A 23,091-nucleotide genomic window follows, 5' to 3' on the forward strand; every position below is an offset into this window, starting at 1 on the left:
ACCTGGGCTGCTAGGTCAGGGCGGGGAGAAGCGGTGTTTCGTCGGGGCCGGCAATCCCGGAAGATGGCCTCTTTCCACAGGGCGAGGGGCGAGGCAGCCGAGGGTGACGCCCACTGTCCTCGCCCTGATTGGTCGTGATGGGGTCGAGCGGCCTGGGCGTGGCTTCGAGCTCCTTCCTGCCACCCGGTCACGCATGCCTGGTGTCCAAATTTCCTGCGTATGCGTTTCAGGCCTCTTCACCGCAGAGGCTCCAGGGAACGGTTCAGTCCGCAGCGAAGCGTGACTCTAGTTGCTGGGCTTGCGTTGTGTGCGGCCCACGTGCTGAGCTTCCAGCTGCCGCACCTTTTCTTCTGCCCCAGCTCAGAGCCAGGTCCACATGGGCAGCGAGGCGGGGCCCGGGGAAGGTGGCACTGCCCGGGGACCCGGGGTCCTCCTAGGTGTGGGAGGGGGTCCTCAGGAAGCAGGGGCCCGCGGGTCCCCAGGTGTGGTGCGGGAGGTGGGTAGGGTGCTGGCACTAGCTGATGGGTGGGGCGAGGAGGCCGCCATCTTTAGCGGGGAGGTGGTGCAGCAAGGCGCGGCCCTGTTGGAGGGACAGGTGGCGGGGATCGTGGAGGTGTTTTGGCAGCCTGTGGAGGACATGATGGAAGAGGTGGAGGAGGTGGCGGAGGAGCAGCAGCAGGAAGAGCAGGAAGAGCAGAAGCAGGTGGTGGCGGAAGAGCCGGAGGAGAAGCCCCAGGAGCAGGGGCAGGAAGAGCCAGGGCGTGGACCCACGATCACCGGGTCCCCGCTGGAGGCGCTGGAGGCCCTGGAGGCCGTGCAGTTACAGCTGGAGCCTGTGAATAGGCAATGCTTCCGAGGCTACTTTCGTCTCAGACTCACAGCACTTCGGAGGCGGAAGCACTATCTAGAACACAGAAGCACCATCATCCAGAGCATCCCTGGCTTCTGGTTCAAAGTTGTATCCTTAATTTTGTATTTGAGAGACCGTGTTGTGGCCGGGGTAGTGCAAGAGGTACCTAACATAGCGGGCCGTTTGGGCACCAAAATGTATCCATTGGATTGTGCATTGTGGGCACACTCATGGAAATGTGATCCTGAAATGGTGGAGGCGTGTTGATTTTCTGCATAGCAGGAAACAAGACTAGGGCTTTAGTTGCAGAGGTCCAAAAAGGTATTGTCATTAGTACCAGGGCCTCTGGAGACAAAAGAGTTGTCTTGTGCACAGGTTCTTCTTGGAATAACCATCAGGGAAAACGGGGGTGAGAGTGGGGAGTTCTGAATGCTCATCCTAGTTAGAGCCAGGAGTGTTTGCTGTGCGGATCTAAGCTTGTTCTGTCCAGATGGAGATCAGGGCTTCCCTCTCAGAATCGGAGGCTCCCTGTTTTAGTGCACAGATATGCACACCCCGAGGGGCTCATTGTGCCTTCATGCAGTCTGTACTGAAGGAATAGGAATAGATGCTAGTGGGGACTTGAGGTCAGACACTCCCAGGCTACTCTGCAGGCTCGCTCTGTGCTCCCAGCCCTTTCACCTCCGGCGTCTAGAGGCTCCTTGACGTAAAGCAGTTTGTGAACGACCGCCGGATGTCAGCCATGATGAGTGCCCAAGATAAAGACATACTTAGCTACATGACCAACTTGACGGTCAGGCTGGGGAGGCTGAGGCTGGGGAGGAGAGGGGAAATGATTTATCCCGGAAAGCAGGAAGGAGCAGGTCTGCCGGAGAGAGATTTCACCTTCCTCCTCCACTTTGTCCCGGCAGGTGGAGGAACTCAGATATCCCAGTGATTGCCGCAAGATCACGTTGTTTTTCCGGAACAACCCCTATTTCCAGAATGAGGTGGTGGTTAAGGAGTATCTCATTCACGTCACTGGTAAGAGACAGCTCCCTGGATTGTGGGGGAGGGCAGATGGGGTGAGGTGAAGTTGAAACGTGATTTAGTCCCTTCTCCCACGCTCCTTGTCCCACAGGATATAGGGCATCTCATTCCACTCCAATTCAGTGGCACCATGGTTTTGAAAGGGAGGCGTATAGCCGCAGGCACCACAACAGCGGCCTTAACTTCTTCAGCTGGTTCTCTGACCACAGCTGTGCAGGATCTAGCAGGATTGCTGAGGTGGGGTGCCTCTGGGCCTCCTCAGCAATGGCGACGTTGTTCGGCTGCTCGGGGGGAGGGGTGTGGGCCTGGCCTGGCCTGGCCTGGCCTGGCCTGGCCTGTCCCGACCGGGCCCCTTTCCCCGACCAGATCATCGGCGAGGACCTGTGGCCCAATCCCCTGCGCTACTACCCGAGGGAGGAAGGCCCCACCGGGACAGGTGACAGAGAGGAGGACAGGTGGGTGAGGAGCCCAGGGGCTGGGCGCTGAAACGAGTAAGCTGGGTCATTTATTTCACTCATGGAGAAGTTGAGGCTCAGAGACATACAGTGACACCAGGGCGTGAGGGCATCGGGGTGCGACAGCACGTCTGGAAAACTGCAGTGCAGAACTGGTTCTGACTAGGGAAGCTTTAGGTGAGTGAAGCAGCATGAGAGTCAGAGTCACTGAGATTCAGAGGTACACGTCTCTGAACTGTCACTCCATGGCCATCAACCCCACCCTCAGGCCTCCTGTGCCGCCCCCTTAAATTTGGGCTTGCCTCAGATTCCCCCCCACACCCCCTTTCCACAAAGGTCTGTGAGTCCCCTTTGTGCAAAGCCTTACCCCGCTGTCCCATCATTTTTTTTTTTCTGTTTTGATCATCACCGTCATCTTTTAATTTTTTTATGCATCTCCTTCACCTCCCATGGCTATTGTGAGAACAGTGGCCATTTTGTGTAGATTATGAAGAATAGTTTCTAATATGTGGTTGGGGGAAATGTAAGAGATCACAGGGGATGTCACTCTGTCTCCTGGGCAGGGCCCTAAAAAGTTAAAGCGGTCTTTAGCATCGTTCAGAGAGGATGGGTTATTATGCGTGTGCCTGTGTGTGTTTTCAAAGGAACTCCCGATTTTGAGATGCGTGTGATGGAGCATCACCCTCGACCTAAGAAGCTGCTTCGCATGAAGGCGAACGGTCAACATGGTTGTCATGCACACGAAGAAATGAAGAGGGGTCTGGTGGTGAAATGTACAGGGAGGGAGACGCCAGTAAACCTGGAATAAAACCGGAAGATAAATAAACAGCATCAGTTGGATATGGTTGTGTGGCGTTTGTGCAGGGCCTCAGGGTAGATACATCTGCCCCAGGCAGGCTTCTCAGTTTGCTGCCTGGGAATTAGCAGTCCATCGAGAGTTGTAGAGGTGGGGGGAAATCATACTTTGGGACTGCATCAGAGGATGCAGTTCTTCCTGTGGGATGGGGGTTGGGGAAGAAGGAGAAATAAGAGAAGGACTGGTTAACTGGGGCCTGTTATTTTTCCAAGGGAAATGCGGAAGTTCAAGGAAAGGGCCTGGTGAGCAAGGGCCTGAGATTGAAATGCTGGAAGTTAATTTTGTGGGATAGTGGTCCTCCATGTATCCTCCCTGTTGCATGCCATCAGACACTTTAATGGGATACAACGGGGGGAAGCCTTAACATTTAATTCACTGTTGGACCCGATGCCCTTCTAGTGCATGTGAGCACAGGGTCTTTTGCTGAGACAATTAGCCTCTCAGGGCTAGGGTTCCAGACAACATCTTAGGACATGGGGGTATAAGGTGTATGGAGGGCATGTGGGGAGGTGAGGGAGACACGGGTGGGAAGGCAGTGAGGATGTTAGTTTGCTCTGGCAAAGGTGACCAGGGGAAAAGGTAAGTTTGCTGGGAAATGGGTAAGCAAACAAAAACAGATTCCCTCACATCTGAGTGAGCTCACGTGAACTCCGTTCTTTTTTCGGGGGGGGGTGGGACTCAGTTTGGGTACAGAGGGCACACGGGGAGAGGGGAGAGGTGAGGGGAGTGGGGAGTTGGGGATGTTAAACGGGCAAGTGCCAGGCCACCCAGCTGTGAGCTCTCTGTCCCGTGACGGCACAGTGGTTAATATCCCTATCTTCAGACAGGCTTAAGCCCTTTGCCCAAGGCCCGCTTCAGGCCAAGTCCCCAGAAAGTAAACATTTTTCTCATGAACAGTCCGGTAGAGGTGTCCCATCCTCGCTGAATGGCTGGGCACACTGTGTTTCAACCACAAAGGCACGGCCCTTCTTCTGGGGCCTTGCCAGCACTCTGTGCCCCTGAGGCCAATGGGAAGACCTACAGCATACCGAGCTCACCCAGGAAGTGGTGAGCGCTTCGGGTGCTCCTTGCCAAGGGGCTGGCTGCTTCCCAGAAGCACGTCTGTCTCTGGACCAGGCAAAGGACAGACTCTGCCACAAACGGAGCAGGGAATGTTCAATGTTTGTCCCCCCAGCGTTCTTCTCTCTTCCCAGATACAGCGGCTCCAACACAGGCGTCCCTGAGGGTGGCGTATTGACAGTACCATTTCCGTCCCACATGGTGAGCTCTCACTCGATGACGTTTGGTAGAAGAGCCTTCTCCCAAAAGCCCCAGCTCTTTCCAGGACGAGGGTTTGACAATCAAAGTTCATGGAGTCACGGATGTCCCCTTCAAAGTGCACTGAGTTAGATTGCCCGCTCAGTGTCAGGTTTTGTGTTTGAGCATCTACACCCCAGCCATGCCCCTTCTACAGTGGAGACATCCGAGGGTCTAGAAGGCAAGGCTTGGCCTTTGCCCGCTGATGTCCCCACAACCACCCCACAGACACTGTGGAAACAGGTCTTCTCAGCTTCTTGAACTATAAACCTCAAGGAGCCCTTGGGGCTCCCACATGCTGGTCCCTGTCTTTCCTGGTGCTGGTAAAAATAAACTATGCTCTAACAACCCTGCAGAGGGAGTGGGACAGCATATTGGCGCGTGGTCTTAGGGGACCTCAGACGGGGCTTGTTCTAAGGACTCCAGGATATTTATCCACATTCAGAACATTTGGTGAGGTCTTGCAAAGGTCTTGAACACCAAAGTAAAGGTTGGGACAGGGTCCCCCAACTCCTAATATCTCCTGCCAGTGCTTAGGGACCAAGGCCATGCTTAGGTCTGACCTGTCCTGGAGTGAAGCGGGGCAGACGTTCATGGATCAGGTAGCGGAACTGTGAACTGTGGACGGTTGACTTGATTGTCATTCTCTGGAGGCTTGGCCTGATGTGTGCCCCAGAGGCTATAGCTTACTGAGTTTCCTCCTGGGCTACCAGAGCTTAGACGTAGGTGTGACCCGGTCTCTTAAGGGCTTTTTCACGTGGGACCTAATATCTAGGTGCGAGTAGATTGAATGCACAGTTGCACATGTTGCCTAAGGTTTTCTTCCATTGAATTTCAGGTCATGTGAGGCCCAGCAGATTACTGATCAATCTATGAGCATTCTGGCTCAATCTGAGCTACACTTGTGTTTCCTGGTCTCTGGACATGTTCATGTTTTCCTCTGTTTAAAATGAAGATTGTGTGTCTGTGTTGTGTTTGCCCATGATCTCTCACTCTGAGCGTGAGTTGGTGTTCCTTCCTCTGGCTTTGCCCATGCCTTCGTCTCTCTGATCGTCCACCCGTGCCTGTGCCCATATGCACAACTCTATTGCTGTAGCTGTCTCAGTCTTTTCATGTCCCTGTTTCGATACACATGCCCTGGGTTGCTGTTACTCACTTACTTATTTGTTAAAGTTTGTGTCTCTTGAGTTGGTCTGTGCCTGCGTTCCACCCTTTCCTCCATTCCTGCACCAAATGCTTCCACCACCTTGAATTGGGACTTTTTTGTGAGTTCCGTTATCTTTGTGAGCAACAAGAAATGCTTTATTGCAGGTAGAGTTAGCAGTGACACACATTTGGAAACAGAGGAATAGGCATGCACTTACGGCAAATCACCGACGGACAAGAATAGCTTGGTGGAGGTGAGAATATTAATTACGGCCCCCAGAGGGTGATGAGGACACTGAGGGAATGCATTTGTCAGGGAGTCTTCCAGGAGGTGAACGTTTGGGGTTGACTTGTTAGTGTTTTGTAAACACTAGTGCAGGAGGGAAGGCAGTTGACTCTTATTCCTCCCCATTTTATTCTGGTGTTGGTCATTAAACCGACATTATGTAGGCACAATTTCTTCATGATTTTTAAAAAAGCATCACCCGGACGATAGGAATTGGGGCTAGTCCTTCTGTGAAGAGAAAAGTTGTTAGAGAATCCTTGTCCTCGGTGACCTCCTATGACCCAGTGAGAGTGCATGAACAAAATACGGGCATACCGAATAGAAAATCGTGGACCAAGCACCTCACCCAGAGGATCAGGTGGTGCTGAAGGAATGTGAGGGCTTCAGGAAGACAGAGGTATGAGTAAAGGAAAGCTTGATGTGTAGATTCATGAGTTTTGCCATATCTGAAGAGTGTGAGGGGCATGATTTCTTGAAATACTTGTTCTGCCCCTTTCTCTCCTGTCTCCACCTGGGACTGCAATTACGTATGCCTCGGATTGCTCAGTGGAGTCTGGCAAATAATCTAGGCTCTGTTACAGTTTCTGCATTATTTTTGTCCTCTTTCTGCTCCTCAGCCAGGATGATTTCAATTAACCTGACTTTAGGCTTTGTGATTCTTCTGCCTGCTCAAACCTTCCTTTGAAGTCTCTACTGAAGGTTTTGATTCACATGCTGTGGTTTTTCAGCCCCATAATTCCTATTTGTCTCTGTTTTAAATGTCTCTTTGTTGAGAGTCTCTATTTCGTTAGACCTTGGTCTCCTGGTTTCTTTTAGTCCTTGATCCATCGTTTCCTTGGTCAGGTGAGCGTAGGTATGACTCTTCATTGAATGTCTGCCTACAAAGTTAAAGTACTTGGTTTCCTCATGCACAGTTTCTATTAATTTGCTTATCTGACCTGTGATGGGGCAAATACACACTTGTTTCACTGCATGCCTTGTAAGTGGTGTTGAAAACTAGAGATTTTGAAGTGTGGAATGCAGTAAATGGGGAGGACGTTTTTCTCCCTCGTACTCACTTGTGGCTGGCTGCTGGTTGTAGTTGATCCTTTCCGTTACTATGCCGAACTATTTTTGGTTAGACGGTTTTCTTTGCCGTGTGCTGTGTAGTCACTGGTGTTTCTGTTCCACTACGTGGGTGGACACAACAGATTATTACTTTTCTAAACCGCCGGGGTGCTGGGTCAGGGCGTTTGGGGAGGTAGCAAGAAAACACAAATTTCAAAAACCACTCTCCTGGTCTCTGCAGATTACCTTGGGGCTGGGTGCACAGCTTCATCACTGTATACACCATTTTCATTTTCCCAAGTTTTCCCACCCAGTACACCTGGAGACTAAAGATCAGCCAGAGGTGAAAACTTAGGGTCTCCTCAAATCTTCTCTGAGCCAGTGAATGTGTGTGACCTTGTCTAGCAACACGGGGACGGGCAAATTTCTCCTTTACCCCTCTTGAGGTCCTTTTGGCTCTCCTAATAATTATGTGGACACAACACAGATTCACAGGAAAAATAAACCAATTTAATTCATGTACACAGAGGTCTCATAGAAATGGGACCACCTGAAGTGACCAAAGCAGGCTGAATGTATTGAGTTTTGGACAAATACATATTTTTGTACATTTGACAAAACAAAGAGGCTTGTGCTTGGGCAAGCAGCCTAATGAAGAAGTGTCAGCGTTCGTTTATCCAGCTTTCTTAGCCTTGAATTTCCTAACTGTGGTGACAAGGATGCTTTCTAGTCTCCTGCCATAGGGAGGATACCGTCACGTGGATTTAGTGCGCAGTTTGGGGGAAGGGAGGGGGCCAGAGTGTTTTTGTTGTTGTTTTCAATCATTTCCCCTCACTGACCGTTTCCCAGGTAGCCTCCGTTCAAAACAGTCAGCGTGCCGGTGAGGCATATCTTGGGTGGCCTGCTCTGAGCCCCAAGGATTCCCTCCTCTGCAACTTCCCTTGATGTTTCACAAAGAAAAGGCTAAGGTGATGGCTGTGGAGAGCAAAACTGGGTGAGTAGCTCAGTGGTAAGAGATCTGCAAAGGGAGAAAAGAACATAGGTTAGAATGAGGATGAAGAAACAGAAAAGAGCAAATCAAATCAAAGTACATTTCCCCAAACCCTATTGAAATAGTTCCCCAGTCCTGGGATGACAGCAGGCCAATAAAACGGCCTTGCTTCATTTATGTGACGAGAGCATTTTCGTCACTTTTAATCAGTTGGACACTATTTCTCCCATTTGATTTACGTAGAAGCAGTATTTTCCACTGATGATTGCATACGCTCATCCTCGCTGAGCAGTCAGGGTGTCCAGAGCAAGTCCATTTTGGAGCACCACTGATGCTAGGCTGTTAACTTCTGACTGAAGTATTTTCACAGTTTGCATAGGGGAACTGAACTCTCGTTCCACTACCATGGAGCGTTAGGATGGCTGTTCTAATTCATAACCTCCATAGCTTGGGAATAAGATCCTGAGCAATGAAAAGAAGTTGGAGTTGTGATACCCAGTGGATTGTCTACGACTTCTCTGCTGGCACATTTATGGGACACAGTTTTATGAACAAAGGAGCCCAGGTTTGTAATTTGGCTGCATTTAGGGTGGAGTACTTGGTGACAGAAGGAGCCAGGTATCCAAGTCCCCATTGTCCTGACCGGTTCGGTGGACACCCTTTATATACTTTGTTGCCACCTAACATAAAAAGACCAGTGTGTTTTGCAGACAAGGTTACAACGGAACCTGCAATCTCCAGGAACTGGAGTATTCCACGACCTTTGCCGTTCGTAATGCTAGCATCCATACCCTCCATTTCCCATGGGCTCCTGTCAATCTGTCAGAGCAGAACAGGCTGCAAAAGAGTTGGTACAGGAGGCCTGTGGTCTGGTTTTGGCAGCTCTAAAGCTTGGTTCTGTGGCCAAGTGAGTCCAGATTTTTATAGTGGTCCACCCGTACATAGCTTATGGTAGTAGGCAGCTTAGTCCTGGGAGCAGCCGTAGTACCCCAAGTTGTACGGAGGGGGCTTACGAGTCATCCAAAACATTTGTTGATTTGGCAGACGTTTGTACCAAGAACGGTAGCGCTAGAGTCACTTACAATCTTTTCCAGGGATTTGAAGATGCCACCTTTTGTGGTTTGTGGGATCAAACCACAGAGTCTGAATGTACTATTGGTCCTGGAGTGTCACTTGGGAAAGGCCGAGTATCATGTTTGTTTCAAAGCAAAGGGACAATTTTTCACCTGTTCGTCTTTATGTGGGCAAGGGACAGTTCTTGCCCTTCCATGTAGGTTATGCAAGACCCAAATAACTCGCCAGAAGGAGGGACAGAGCAATGTTTTCTTAGACATGGGTGCCATACCTTGTCATTTATCTGCCTTCCATACCTGGTCCACCAGATGTTCACATGGGCAGAAACAGAGAACAGTTCACGTTCTTTAGCAGTATCTAGAGGCCGGCATGACCAGCAGTCAGATCAGTTGGGCCAGGGGCTGGTAAACTGGCATAAGCGAGTGTTTGGTTGGTACTCCTTGCATTGAAAAAGTAAAGGTTAATAAGAGCCTTTACAATAGGTTGTAAAGGCTCCAAATACGCCAAATAGTGAGTACTTGGAGAGGGGCAGTAGGATAGATAGAGACCAGCTAACTCTCCAGCCAGCCTTTTAGCAAGAGATTAACAAATGTAGGAGGACCTTCAAGATGGTGGAGGAGTGAGACATGGAGATCGCTTTCTTCCCCACAGATACATCAGAAATGCATCTACCTGTGGAACACCTCCTACAGAACACTTCCTGAACGCTGGCAGAAGACCTCAGACCTCCCAAAAGGCAAGAAACTCCCCACGTACCTGGGTAGGGCAAAAGAAAAAAGAAAAAACAGAGACAAAGGAATAGGGATGGGACCTGAACCTCGGGGAGGGAGCCGTGAAGGAGGAAAAGTTTCCACACGCTAGGAGGGCCCTTCACCGGTGGAGGCGGGGGTGGGGGTGGCGGGAGCGGCGGGAGAAGCTTCGGATCCATGAAGGAGAGTACAGTATTAGGGGTGCGGAGGGCAAAGGGGAGAGATTCCCGCACAGAGGATCGGTGCCGAGCAGCACTCACCAGCCGGAGCCGCTTGCCTGCTCACCCACGGGGGCGGGCGGGAGCTGGGAGCCGAGGCTCCGGCTTCGGTCGGATCCCAGGGAGAGGGCCACGGTTGGCGGCCTGAACACAGCCTGAAGGGGCCTAGTGCGCCACAGCTAGCCGTGAGGGAGTCCAGGGAAAAGTCTGGAGCTGCCTAAGAGGCAAGAGACCATTGTTTCGGGGTGCGCGAGGAGAGGGGATTCAGAGCACCGCCTAAACGAGCTTCAGAGACGGGCGCGAGATGCAGCTGTCGGTGAGGACAGAGACGGGCATGAGACGCTAGGGCTGCTGCTGCCGCCGCCAAGAGGCCTGTGTGCGAGCACAGGTCACTATCCACACCCCGCTTCCGGGAGCCTGTGCAGCCCGCCACTGGCAGGGTCCCGTGATCCAGGGACAACTTCCCCGGGAGAATGCATGGCGCGCCTCAGGCTGCTGCAACGTCACGCCGGCCTCTGCCGCCGCAGGCTCGGCCCGCATCCGTACCCCTCCCTCCCCGCACTGGCCTGAGGGAGCCAGAGCCCCCGAATCAGCTGCTCCTTTAACCCCGTCCTGTCTGAGCGAAGAACAGACGCCAGAGGGCGACCTACGTGCAGATGCAGGGCCAAAGCCGAACCCCAGGAGCTGTGCAAACAAAGAAGAGGAAGGGAAATCTCTCCCCGCAGCCTCAGGAGCAGAGGATTAAATCTCCAGTCAACTTGACGTACCTGCATCTGTGGAATAACTGAATAGACAATGAATCATCCCAAATTGAGGCGGTGGACTTGGAGAGCAACCGTAGACTTGGGGTGTGCCGTATGCGACTACTAGTTTATGATTTTTATGTGTGTCCTAGTACAGTTTTAGCCCTTGGTATCATTCGTGGATTTGTTTATTGGTTTGGTTGCTCTCTTCTTTTCTTCCGTGTATTACTCTTTTATTATTTTTAATTTTTTAATTTTAGTATTATTTTTATTTTTTTATTTTAATAACTCTATTATATTTTATTTATATTTTCTTTCTTCTTCTTTTTGTCCCTTTTCTTTCGAGCCGTGTGGCTGGCCGGGTCTTGGTGCCCCAGCCGGGTGTCAGGCCTGAGCCTCTGAGTTGGGAGGGACGAGTTCAAGACATTGGACCTCCAGCGACCACCCGGCCCCAAGTAATATCCATCAGCGAGAGCTCTCCCAGAGATCTCTGACTCCATGCTAAGACCCAGCTCCACTCAACGAGCAGCAAGCTCCAGTGAGTCCGCCTGCCGATGCAGGGGACACGGGTTCGTGCCCCTGTCCAGGAAGATCCCACATGCTGTGGAGCAGCTGGGCCCCTGAGCCATGGCCCCTGAGCCTGTGCATCTGGAGCCTGTGCTCCGCAACGGGAGAGGCCACAACAGTGAGACACCCGCGTACAGCAAAAAGAAAGAAAGAAAGAAAGACAAATGATGAAAGACAATCCCATTTACAATTGTATCAAAAAAGAATAAAATACCAGGAATAAATTGAACGAAGGAGGTGAAAGACTATTACAATGATGAGAGAAACTGAAGAAAAAAACAAATAAATAGAAAGATATTCTGTGCTTGTGGATTGGCAGAATTAACACTGTAAAAATGTCAATAATACTCAAAGCAATCTACAGAGTCAATGCAATCCCTATCAAAATACCAATGGCATTTCCCACAGAAAGAGAATAAACAATCCTAAAATTGGCATCCACAAATGACCCCAATAGTCAAAGCAATCTCGTGAAAGAACTAACCTGGAAGCATCACACTTCCTGATTTCAAACTAAATGACAAAGCTATAGTCAAATCAGTATGATATCTGTCTAAAAAGACACATAGATCAATGGAGCAGAACAGACAGCCTAGAAGTAAACCTACTCATATATGGTCAGTTAATCTACAACAAAAGAGCCAAGAATATAAATGGGGAAAGGACATTCTCTTCAATAAACAGTGATAAGAAAACTGGACAGCCACACACAAAAGAATGAAACCAGACCACTAGCTTACACCATATAAAAAATTAACCAAAATGGATTAAAGACTTGGCTATAAGATGTGGAACTACAAAACTCCAAGAGGAAAACATAGGTGGTATGTCAAGACCCTGACACTGGTCTTGGTGACAACATTTTGGATTTGACATCAAAAGCACAGGCAACAAAAGCAAAAATAAGCAAATGTACTATATCAAACTAAAAACCTTCTGCACAGCAAAGGAAACCATTAACCAAATAAAAAGGCAACCTAATGAATGGGAAAAGATATCTGCAAATCTTCCTCTATGGTTAGAATCCCAGCAGCCATGCATATTTTAGAGATATTAGTAGTTCCTAGGATTTTTTAAAGCCTACAAGTATTATGAGAAGAAACCGAAAGAGGTCTTCTTATCTAGAATCACAGGGGCAGGCAGAAGACCTGCCATACAGTAAGATGTTCCTGTCAAATGTGAGATAAGCAATGAAGTACTGGTTCTACAAATCTAATATTGAAATACAGTTACCTAAAAATCATAATACAGAAAATATTGTAGTTTCCTTTTGCTGCTGTACCACAAACTTAGTGGCTTAAAACAACATAAATTATCTTATACTTCTGGAGGCCAGAAGTCTGAAAGGGGTCTTATGGGGCTACAGTTATGGTTTCAGCAGTTGCTTCTGGAGGCTCCAGGAGAGAATATTTGTCTTCCTTGCCTTCAGCTTCTAGAAGATGTCTGCATTCCTTAGCTCACGGCTGCATCACTCCACCCTTTGTTTTGCTTTGCATATCACCGTCTTTGATTTCCTCTTCCTTTTGTTAACAATCCTGAGCTTACTTTAGGTCCCCTTGGATAACCCAGGATAAATTCCCATTTCAAGGTCTTTAACCTAATCAAATTGGCAAAGATTTTTTTTTACCATGTTAGGTAAAATATCCATTCTCATGTTCTGGGGATTAGAATATAAACATCTTTAGGGTTAGGGTTAGGGTTAGAAATTTCATCTCTAGGCATAGAGATGAAATTTGTGAATCAGTTAGTATAAAGACAAAAAGGAAAATCCAAAATATGCGTGTCTAAGTAGTCTTTTTTCCCTCAGATTCTTAACCAATGAAAGATCCCTAAAAACTTTTTTGTCCAGGAGATAAAGATTATCCAGGGTACAATAGGGAAATACAATTTCTTAAAGTCATTTTAGAAAGATATGTGTTTTTCTCGTTTTTGTTTTTTTGCAGGACGCGGGCCTCTCACTGCTGTGACCCCTCCCGTTGTGGAGCACAGGCCCCGAACGCACAGCTCAAGGGCCGTGGCTCACGGGCCCAGCAGCTCCACGGCAGGTGGGATCCTCCCGGACCAGGGCACGAACCCATGTCCCCTGCATCGCCAGCTGGACTCTCAACCACTGTGCCACCAGGTAAGCACTGGGCTGTGGAATATTTAAAGGCTCTTCTAGTGTTCTCACAGTGCAGCCAGTATTGAGAATTGCTGATCTAAAGCAGTGGTTCCCCAGCTTCACTGGCTTTCCATCGCTGCCTTGGCGACTGATTCTCCAGAAGAACAAAATTAAACGTACTGTTCAAGAACAACTGATAGACTTCTCGAGACAGTGTGTATTCAGACATATTTATACAAACACAAATTACTCGGCTCTTATCTCTTGCAGAAAAAGCCTGAGAGAAAAATCAAAATCTGAATTACCATGCTTTCTCTAGTAACAGGAGAACACATAGGTGTCAACTTTTACTCCTGAGGTATAAATTATTCGCTCCTCCCTAAAATGCCAAATTCCTTACCTTATTTTGTCCTTGTCTTCAGAAGTCCTCCTTCCGCGTCTCTTCTGACGACCATTAACTAAACTAACGGTCGAGAGCAAGCGCTTTACTTCTAGAAAGAGGCTAAGGAACCAGATGTAGCGGTGGGTGGGGTAAGGGATAAGCCGCAGGGGAGGTAGGGAAGATGGAAGATGTGGAGGTGGGGGAGGGGTGAACAGAGAAACTCGCGGGAGAACTCGCGGGAGAAACTCACGGGAATACTCGCGGGAGAAATGCTAAGGAAAACTGCAACAGCAGAATGTGTTCTCTACTTTTTTACTGCATGCTTTTCCCAGTTGCTTTAGTTTAATCACTATAAAGGAGAAGGGCTTCCCAGGTGGCGCAGTGGTTGAGAGTCCGCTTGCTGACGAAGGGGACGCGGGTTCGTGCCCCGATCCGGGAAAACCCCACATGCCACACAGTTGCTGGACCCGTGAGTAATGGTCGCTGACCCTGCGCGACCGGAGCCTGTGCTCCGCAACGGGAGGGGCCACAGCGGTCAGGGGCCAGCATACCGAAAAAAAAAAAAAAACAGTAAAAGACATTTTGGGGGAATAACGTGAAGTTCCATATAATCAGTAGGGAGAGTACAGGGATTTTTTGATAGATGAAAAATGGGGAGGACCAGATCATGAAGCATTTTGCTTGCTATGCAAATATGCTACTTGCTTTAGTTTTTAGTGGAACTGTTAAAATAATCTGAAACAGAAATATGAATCTCTAGAAGATATAATGCATATGGTGATTTAATATGATATGAAGTCAGGCAGACAAAAAATAAGCTTCAAAATTCAGTAGTTATATGAAACTGGGTAAGCTACCTAAACTCTTAAATTTACCCAGTCTACAAAAACAAGATGATAAAGAATTATCAGATAGGGTTATTGTGAGGTTAAATGACGTACTGACGAAAACATAATTCAGGGTTCAAAACAAAAGTGTGAAAATATTGTAATTACTTTTATATTAAGCGGGAGCCTGAGGTTAATTTGTAATCCTGCCTTTTTTAGAGACTGGTCCAAATCATGAAACTGTTTTGGTTTTTTTGGTTTTTTTTTTTTTTTGCGGTATGCCGGCCTCTCACCGTTGTGGCCCTTCCCGTTGCGAAGCACAGGCTCCGGACGCGCAGCCTCAGCGGCTATGGCTTACGGGGCCAGCCGCTTCGCGGCATGTGGGATCCTCCCGGACCGGGGCACGAACCCGTGTCCCCTAAATCAGCAGGCGGTCTCTCAACCACTGGGCCACTAGGGAAGCCCAGATCTGTGGTTTTAATGCTATGCATTGGTAGTGTCTTAATCGTATATTAACCATTATTGAGCACTTGAGAAAACTATGCAATGAAATATGTTCATGTAAACACCAGTTGATCAGTTGATGGTGATCAGTTAGTATTTCTTGGGACACTTTCCATAGTCTAGATAGATAACAGCTGTATGCATTATACAAAAGCTGATCTTTAAATCAGGCAAAGTTAAAATTGTTCCCTAATTTAGGGGTTTTATGGTTTCTACCTAATATGTAGGCCAACTGGCAGCTTCCAAGCAAGTCTACTGGAAGGGACAAGTTCAGTATATAGTAGGAAATCAAAGAATTGTTAGTAATTCAATAATGATTGTTTAATATTTTAATCCTCTGCTTGACAGGAAAGAAACACGAGAGGAAAAACAATTGATATTAAATCTCAGATGGTGTCTGAGAAAATCATCTTACAGAGGTTTGGATATCACTCATTCATGAACAAAATTAAATCTGGATGTTAAGCATGTTTTTCAGTGACTGCAATGCAATTAAAGGACTGTGAGGTTAAGATTACTGTAATTGCTACAGCAGGCGAGTAGCTAGATATGAGCAGAGTAGTGGAAGAGGGGCCAGGTGGCAGGAAATCAAGCACTTGGTAAAGAACAGAGGTCCATGGGCAGACAAAGAACAACAGGAACCTCCAGACTGACAGGAAACTACACATTTTCGGTGGTAAGTGTCCTGAAGGCAGACAAAGAGAGATGAGGAAAGACAGGAATCTCCTACTTCCAAATGTAACCTGTTGCTCATTATGCTCTCCTTACAATAAAATTAGCCTTGCAGACAAGCAGCACACACCATGCAGTGAGGCCATGACACTTCTGATTAAGCTAAATAAGGACAAAATACTCTTCTGGAGCTGCAAAGAAACAGGGAATTTGACCCCCAAACTCCTGCTTCCCCAATGAGTATGCCACCCCTTCCTTTCTATGCCCCTCATAACTGGCTTGCCAATGGAACCCAGGGCAGCAGCTCCTCACCTAACTGCCTGCTCTCCCTGAGGGCATATTCTTGCTTAAATAAATCCTCACTTTACTTGCTTAACCGCCTGTCTCATGCCCAACTCTTGGCATGATGAGCAAAAACCTTCAATTCACTGGGAACCCAATGAGTATTTACACATGAGGAAGAAAGGAACAAACACATTTCTCTTAAAAACGAGTGGAGAACTACATGTATTCTGTTAATAGGAAAGACTGGGTTACATAAGAAGCCATGAAATTGAGAAAAACCATGACTTGCTTTACTGTTCTGGAACCAAACCCACAGTATCCCTGTATTTTGAAGATCACCCAACTGTTAAACACTTAAGAGTTTTATGGGTTTTTCATGAACATGTACTCAGGAAAAAGTAATCGGTTCAGTTTTGGGTTCGAAACTTCGTTTGCTTTACCCTTCCTTTTAAGGATTTGACTCATCAATCTGATTTTTAGAAACTAAAAGCAAACCTTTCATGTCCAGTAGGATTTTATGAAATGCAGTACTTTAAGGCCAGCCAAGAAAAATTAAACATAAAATTCTGTGGTCATTGAGACATCCTCCCTCCCTCCCTAATATCTGCATTACACATTAACCAGAGTTCCTCAAAGACAGATTGCCTTCCTGATCATAAAGGTCAATTATTTTACCTTCCTCTGACACTTAGGCTGTAACTTCTTAAAAAGAATACTGTTCTTTCCCAGCTCTGTACTGGGATCATGCTGACTTGCTGCTCACTTTGTACCTGCTTACCCAGACTACGTATCCCTGCTGATCTTCATGTAAAATCTCTGTATGTCACTTTGATGTGATATACTGTCCTTTCTCTTCAAAATGAATGTAACCATGCCTTTGACTTCTAACAGGTAGAACAGTCCTCAGAACTTTCTGAGTCTGTCTCCTGAGTTATAATCCTCAGTTTGGCTCAAATAATACTCTCCTTCCCCTGAACTTCATTTTTGCTGTTCCCTTAAAAGGATATTGCAGATTTCTGTACTAGTTTTGCAGATTCCAATTTGGCTTAAAGTTTTTACACTCAAGTTTCTTCCCAAATTTTAAGCATTAGTAATTAAATGTCACCTGAAGTCACTGACAAAAAACCCTTAACCCTCCAGATAACTCTATACTTATGAGTATATTACAAAACCCTTTGTGTTACATCAAGCACACCAAAATAATGTTAAAATCAGTATTACTTAAAATGTTTCCCAATGTTTTAAAATCTAGGGGTACTAACTTTCACTAAGATATATACTCAGAAAAGTTAACTGGTTCCATTTACATTGAGTGGAAAATTGGTTTTATAACCATTATTCCCACGTTGGTCATCTGCCACTTGAATATGGATCAGAAAATAGATACTTAACCTCAAGATTTCTTAAACTCTTTACAGTCACATGTCTAAATTTTCCTTTCATCTATACTATTGCTTTAAAGGGATAAAGACACATTGAATTGCACTAATAATGCAAGCATTGTTTCTCAGCCTTTTTGGACACTTCTCAAAACTTTTATATGTTTAAACTTTCAAAAAGGAACATGTAATTTCCTTAGCCTAACTGGAAAACAGTCACAGCTTGCGATGGAGAAATAACACATTGCTTAATTTTGAATACATTCATGTACAAAGGAAAAGTTTAGGCAAACAGCACAATTCACCCTCCAAACAAAAGTTTTATGCTTGTTTAACTCAGCAGTATAATTAACAAGACATATTTCATGAAATTTTTTTACTCTGAAAATTTTTACATTTGAAACACGACTTCTACTTTTCAATTAACATTAACAACTATGAAAGTCCTCTGAATAATTCCATGTTTTCATTTTGCCTGAAAATTCATAGAGGAATACTTAATATATGCCTCTTCCCCCCAAACCAACATTTTTCTTTTAGTAGTATTCAAGCATCAATTAAAGAAAACAACTTAAATTTTTCCTTTGTAAAGAATATCTGGTACATAACTAAGTGTTATTTTTAATATCTGCTTCGGCCCTCTCTTTCAGATTGGCTTCCCGCATAACCTCGTCTGGAAGCCCCACAACCTGAGCTACTGTATGAGTCACGGGGAGCAAGGTACTCCCTATTCACAGCGGGTGGAAACCCTCGTTGTTCCTGTCTTCCACGCTCACGACCACTTGAATAAGTATTACTTTGGCTGCTTGAGTAACCTTCCGGACCTCCTCCATATCCATCTCTCGTGTTGCTCTCACAGCAACTGCTTCCACCGTATGTCAGCGGGACCCTTCGTCCTGCTGGTGTAACACGGGAGTCAACTGGGAATTTAATGATTGATAAACAAACTTTAAACATTACAATTTTTCTGGTATCATATAACATGACTTAAAGTGCTAAATATTTGAAAAGATAAGCTTTATCTGTCTCTGCTATGAAAATATAAAGTATGTAGCAACGGTGCAGTGCTTTCATATTTATTTAAAAGAGCGAGCTATATTTTTCAGCCTAAGTACTTTCTTTGAAAGTAAAAGCCCCTATTTTAGCATTTTTAAATAATCAGTAGAGTGGCAACTTTTAACAAGATTTAGTGGCGCTTCCCTGGTGGCGCAGTGGTTGACAGTCTGCCTGCCGATGCAGGGGACACGGGTTCGTGACCCGGTCCGGGAGGATCCCACATGCCAGGGAGCGGTTGGGACCATAGGCCACGGCCGCTGGGCCTGTGCGTCAGGAGCCTGTGCTCCACAATGGGAGAGGGCACAACGGTGAGACGCCCGTGTGCTGCAAAAAAAAAAATAAAATAAAATAATACTACTAATGTTAAAATAGTTTTTCAGTAACGAGAAAAAAAGATGAGACTGCCCGTTTACCCTTCATACCATTTTATTAACAAAACAATTCAAAGGTCTTTAACTTATAAAAAAGGCTATGCTAATCATAGTTTTACCTTTAAGGAACTGAAGTAAAAGTAGAGTAAACAACGATCTGGTTAAGTCTAATTCTATGATTTACATGTTGTAACTGGACTCTTACCATAACTCCCATATGAATCCCTGTTAGAGCTTCCATTTCGATATTCAGAATAATCTGTATCAGGATTTCCACCATAGCCATCACGATCACTAAATTTAAAAGAATGATATAAATTATGTCATCAATTTAAATTATGTGTCACGATCACATAATTTAAAAGAATGTTTTTATTTGATATAAACACAAACTTTTATATTACCTATATCCTCTAGAGGGATGATCAATCCGAGAACTTGAATGTCCATAATAACCGTGTGCATAGACTCTAGGTGGCGGAGTGTAATCCTTGCTGGCTCGGAAGCTTGGATAATTTCTCCGTGAATAACTTAAATAAAGCAGATAAAGTTTGAAAGGCAACTTATCATATCCAGAATATATAAAGGATTCAGACAGCTAAAAGACAAAAAATTTTAAACAGGAAAAGAACTTGAATATACTTTTGTTCAAAGAAGATATACAATGACCAACAAGGACATGAAAAGATGCTCAACATATTTATTAGGGAAATGAAATTCAAAACCAAAATGGAATATCTACTTTGCACCTCTCACACTGGCTATAATTAAAAATAAACAAACTGAATATATCAAGTGTTGGTGCAGATGCAGAGAAACAAATCAAGTATATGTGCGTGGCAGAAATGTAAAAGAGTACCGGCTCTGTGGAATAGATCAGCAGTTCCTTAAAAAATTAAAGAATTACTATATGTCCCAGGAATTCCACTCCTAAGTATATATACACTCAAAAAGAATTGAAAACAGGTACCCAAATGCTTGTACAGCAGTATTCATGACAGCACAATGATGGGAATAACTCACACAGATGGATAAACAAACCATGTTAATCGCACATAAAATGGAATATTTAGTCAGCCAAAAAAAAGAAGGTCTGAAGTACTGATTCATGCTAGAGCATGAATGATCTTTGAAAACATTTATGCTAAGGGAAAGCTGGATAATAAAGGTCACATATTGTTTGCTTCCATTAGTATGATATATTCAGGATTAGATAAATTCATAGATAAGGACACAGGTGGGTACCTACCAGGGACAAGGGGGGAGAAAATGGGAGTGACTGCTTATTAATTTTATTTTGGGGTGATGAAATGTTTTGGAACTGAACAGAGCTGGTGGTTGCATAACACTGTTAAGGGTACTAAATGTTACTGAATTGTTCACTTTTAAATGTTCTATTTTGTGTTAGGTAAATTTCAACAAGAACAACAAAATTAACCATGACTTAATTCATATACTGTGTTTTCTCTTACCTGTCTCTAGTAGCATAACGACCATCTCTTTGTGACATATAGCCAACTCTCTGAAAAGAGACTGGCTCTCTACGAGGAGGACCTCCATAATTTTGTCTTCCATGTGCTACTGAGCCTTTAATTTAAAAATGCTTATGTAAGTATCTCACAATTGACAGTAACGTTTCAAAGAAAAATCCCAAAGTCTGATATCCTTCCACTCTCCAAAATCATTTAAAAAAACCACTCCTTCTAAAATTCCATTTACGCACATTTTCGTTTCCCTTTCAATGGTACCACTGAACATTGTATTTTCTGACATCTCCCGTTCCCCATACATTTGGCATAACCTTTAGATTACCAGCAGTAGGGAACACTTCTCAAACTTTGAGCAAAACATTGATTTTTGGTAACTACTGTCACATATTCAACCACCACGTGGTCGGCTCTCTCCTTTAAGCGTACAACCTTAATTATGGACCTTGTACGATGATAGCAATAGTGACTTCTCTTGTTTATTAGCAATAAAGGGCTCATTTGAAAAACACTGTACCGCCTCCAAAATATGAAACTATCTCCCATAAATAACGTTCTCTTCATGTGTTAATTCTTATTCCTCATTCCTGGAGGTCACTAGGACCTTGTTTGTTCTCTTCTCTTGTTTGTTCACTAGGCTAACCATCTACTAATGGAAAGGGTAGGCTTCTCAGCTTCTGTTGTGTTTTGAAGTCAATATCGTGCTACTTTTGGCTTCATTCATATTCTACACGTAAAAGGGCAATTTGATAATGGCTGTTTCAAGTCTGTACCATATTAAGGATCAGACAACAGTGCTACAAAAGTTAAGAGCACAAACTACAGTTCATATGGCAAGTTACAATTATTGTTTATAATAATTAAATAAAAAACCAGGTAGCCAATACACATAGCTAAACTAGTCTACAGACCAGAACATTCTCTCACAGGACATAGTTTTCAAGAAAATTCTGATTCATTTGTTCTGAAAATTTTGAACATTTTACACACAAATTCTATATTTCAATTAATATTAACAGCTATGCAAGTACTTTGAATAATTCCATGTTTTCACTTTGTCTGAAAATTCATAGAGGAAAAGGTAATATATGCCTCGTCCCCGCAAACCAATATTTTTCCTTTAGTAGTATTCAAGGATCAATTAAAGAAAACAACTTAAACTTTTCCTTTGTAAAGAACATTTGGTACATAACTGAGTGTTATTTTTAATATCTGCTTCGGCCCTCTCTTTCAGATTGGCTTCCTGCATAACCTCGTCTGGAAGCCCCACGACCTGAGCTACTGTATGAGTCACGGGGAGCAAGGTACTCCCTATTCACAGCGGGCGGAAACCCTCATTGTTCCTGTCTTCCACGCTCACGACCACTTGAATAAGTATTACTTTGGCTGCTTGAGTAACCTTCCGGACCTCCTCCATATACGTCTCTCATATTGCTATCACAGCAACTGATTCCACCATGTGTCAGCGGGACCCTTCGTGCTGCTGGTGCAACACGGTAGTCAACTGGAAAGTTAATGATTGATAAACAAACTTTAAACATTACAAATTTTTCTGGTATCATATAACATGACTTAAAGTGCTAACTATTTGAAAAGATAAGCTTTATCTGTCTCTGCTATGAAAATATAAACTATGTAGCAAGGGTGAAGGGCTTTCATATTTATTTAAAAGAGAGAGCCATATTTTTCAGCCTAAGTAGTTTCTTTGACAGTAAAAGCCCCTATTTTAGCATTTTTAAATAATCAGTAGAGTGGCAACTTTTATTAAGATTTAGTAGGGCTTCCCTGGTGGCGCAGTGGTTGACAGTCCACCTGCCGATGCATGGGACACGGGTTCGTGCCCCGGTCCGGGAAGATCCCACATGCCGCGGAGCGGTTGGGACCGTGGGCCACGACCGCTGGGCCTGAGCGACAGGAGCCTGTGCTCCGCAACTGGAGAGGCCACTATGGTGAGAGGCACAAGTTCTGCAAAAAAAAAAAAAATAAATAATAATAATAATAATAATAATGATGTTAAAATAATTTTTCTGTAATGAGAAAAAAAGATGAGACTGCCAATTTACCCTTCACAGCATTTTATTTTAAGTGAGCTATTAAGAAAACAATTCAAAGGTCTTTAACTTATAAAAAAGTCTATGCTAAACATAGTCTTACCTTTAAGGAACTGAAATAAAATTAGAGTAAACAATGATCTGGTTAAATCTAATTCTTTGATTTACAAGGTGTAACTGGGCTCTTACCGTTACTCCCATATGAATCCCTGTTAGAGCTTCCACTTCGATATGCAGAATAATCTCTATCACGACTTCCACCATGGCCATCACGATCACTAAATTTAAAAGAACGTCATAAATTATGTGATAAATTTAAATTATGTGTCACGATCACATAATTTAAAAGGATATTTTTATTTGATATCAACACAAAATTTTATATTACCTATGTCCTCTAGAGGGATGATCATTCCAAGAACTTAAATGTCCATAATAACCGTGTGCATAGATTCTATGTGGCGGAGTATACTCCATGCTGGCTCGGGAGCTTGGATAATTTCTCCATGAATAAATTAAATAAAGCAGATGAAAGTTTAAATGCAACTTATCATATCCAGAATATATAAAGAATTCAGACAGCAAAAAGACAAAAACTCTTAAACGGGCAAAGGACTTGAATATACTTTTGTTCAAAGAAGATATACAATGAGCAACAAGGACATGAAA

The 23,091-nt window shown here is 44.9% G+C and overlaps 1 protein-coding gene across 1 annotated transcript; it reads left to right on the forward strand.

Moving 5' to 3' along the window:
* Nucleotides 1–376: 376 nt before the first annotated feature.
* On the forward strand, nucleotides 377–2,365 carry LOC308609715 (testis-specific Y-encoded protein 10-like; the record flags this gene model as incomplete). Its single annotated transcript, XM_081223427.1, has 5 exons — nucleotides 377–1,012; nucleotides 1,545–1,643; nucleotides 1,762–1,873; nucleotides 1,971–2,116; nucleotides 2,246–2,365. The coding sequence occupies 5 exons, from the start codon at nucleotides 377–379 to the stop codon at nucleotides 2,363–2,365; spliced, it is 1,113 nt and encodes a 370-aa protein (XP_081079553.1).
* Between the last annotated feature and the right edge of the window lie 20,726 nt (nucleotides 2,366–23,091).

The sequence above is a fragment of the Mesoplodon bidens genome, assembly GCF_964165515.1.
Source record: "Mesoplodon bidens genome assembly, chromosome: Y".
Lineage (NCBI taxonomy): Eukaryota > Metazoa > Chordata > Mammalia > Artiodactyla > Ziphiidae > Mesoplodon > Mesoplodon bidens.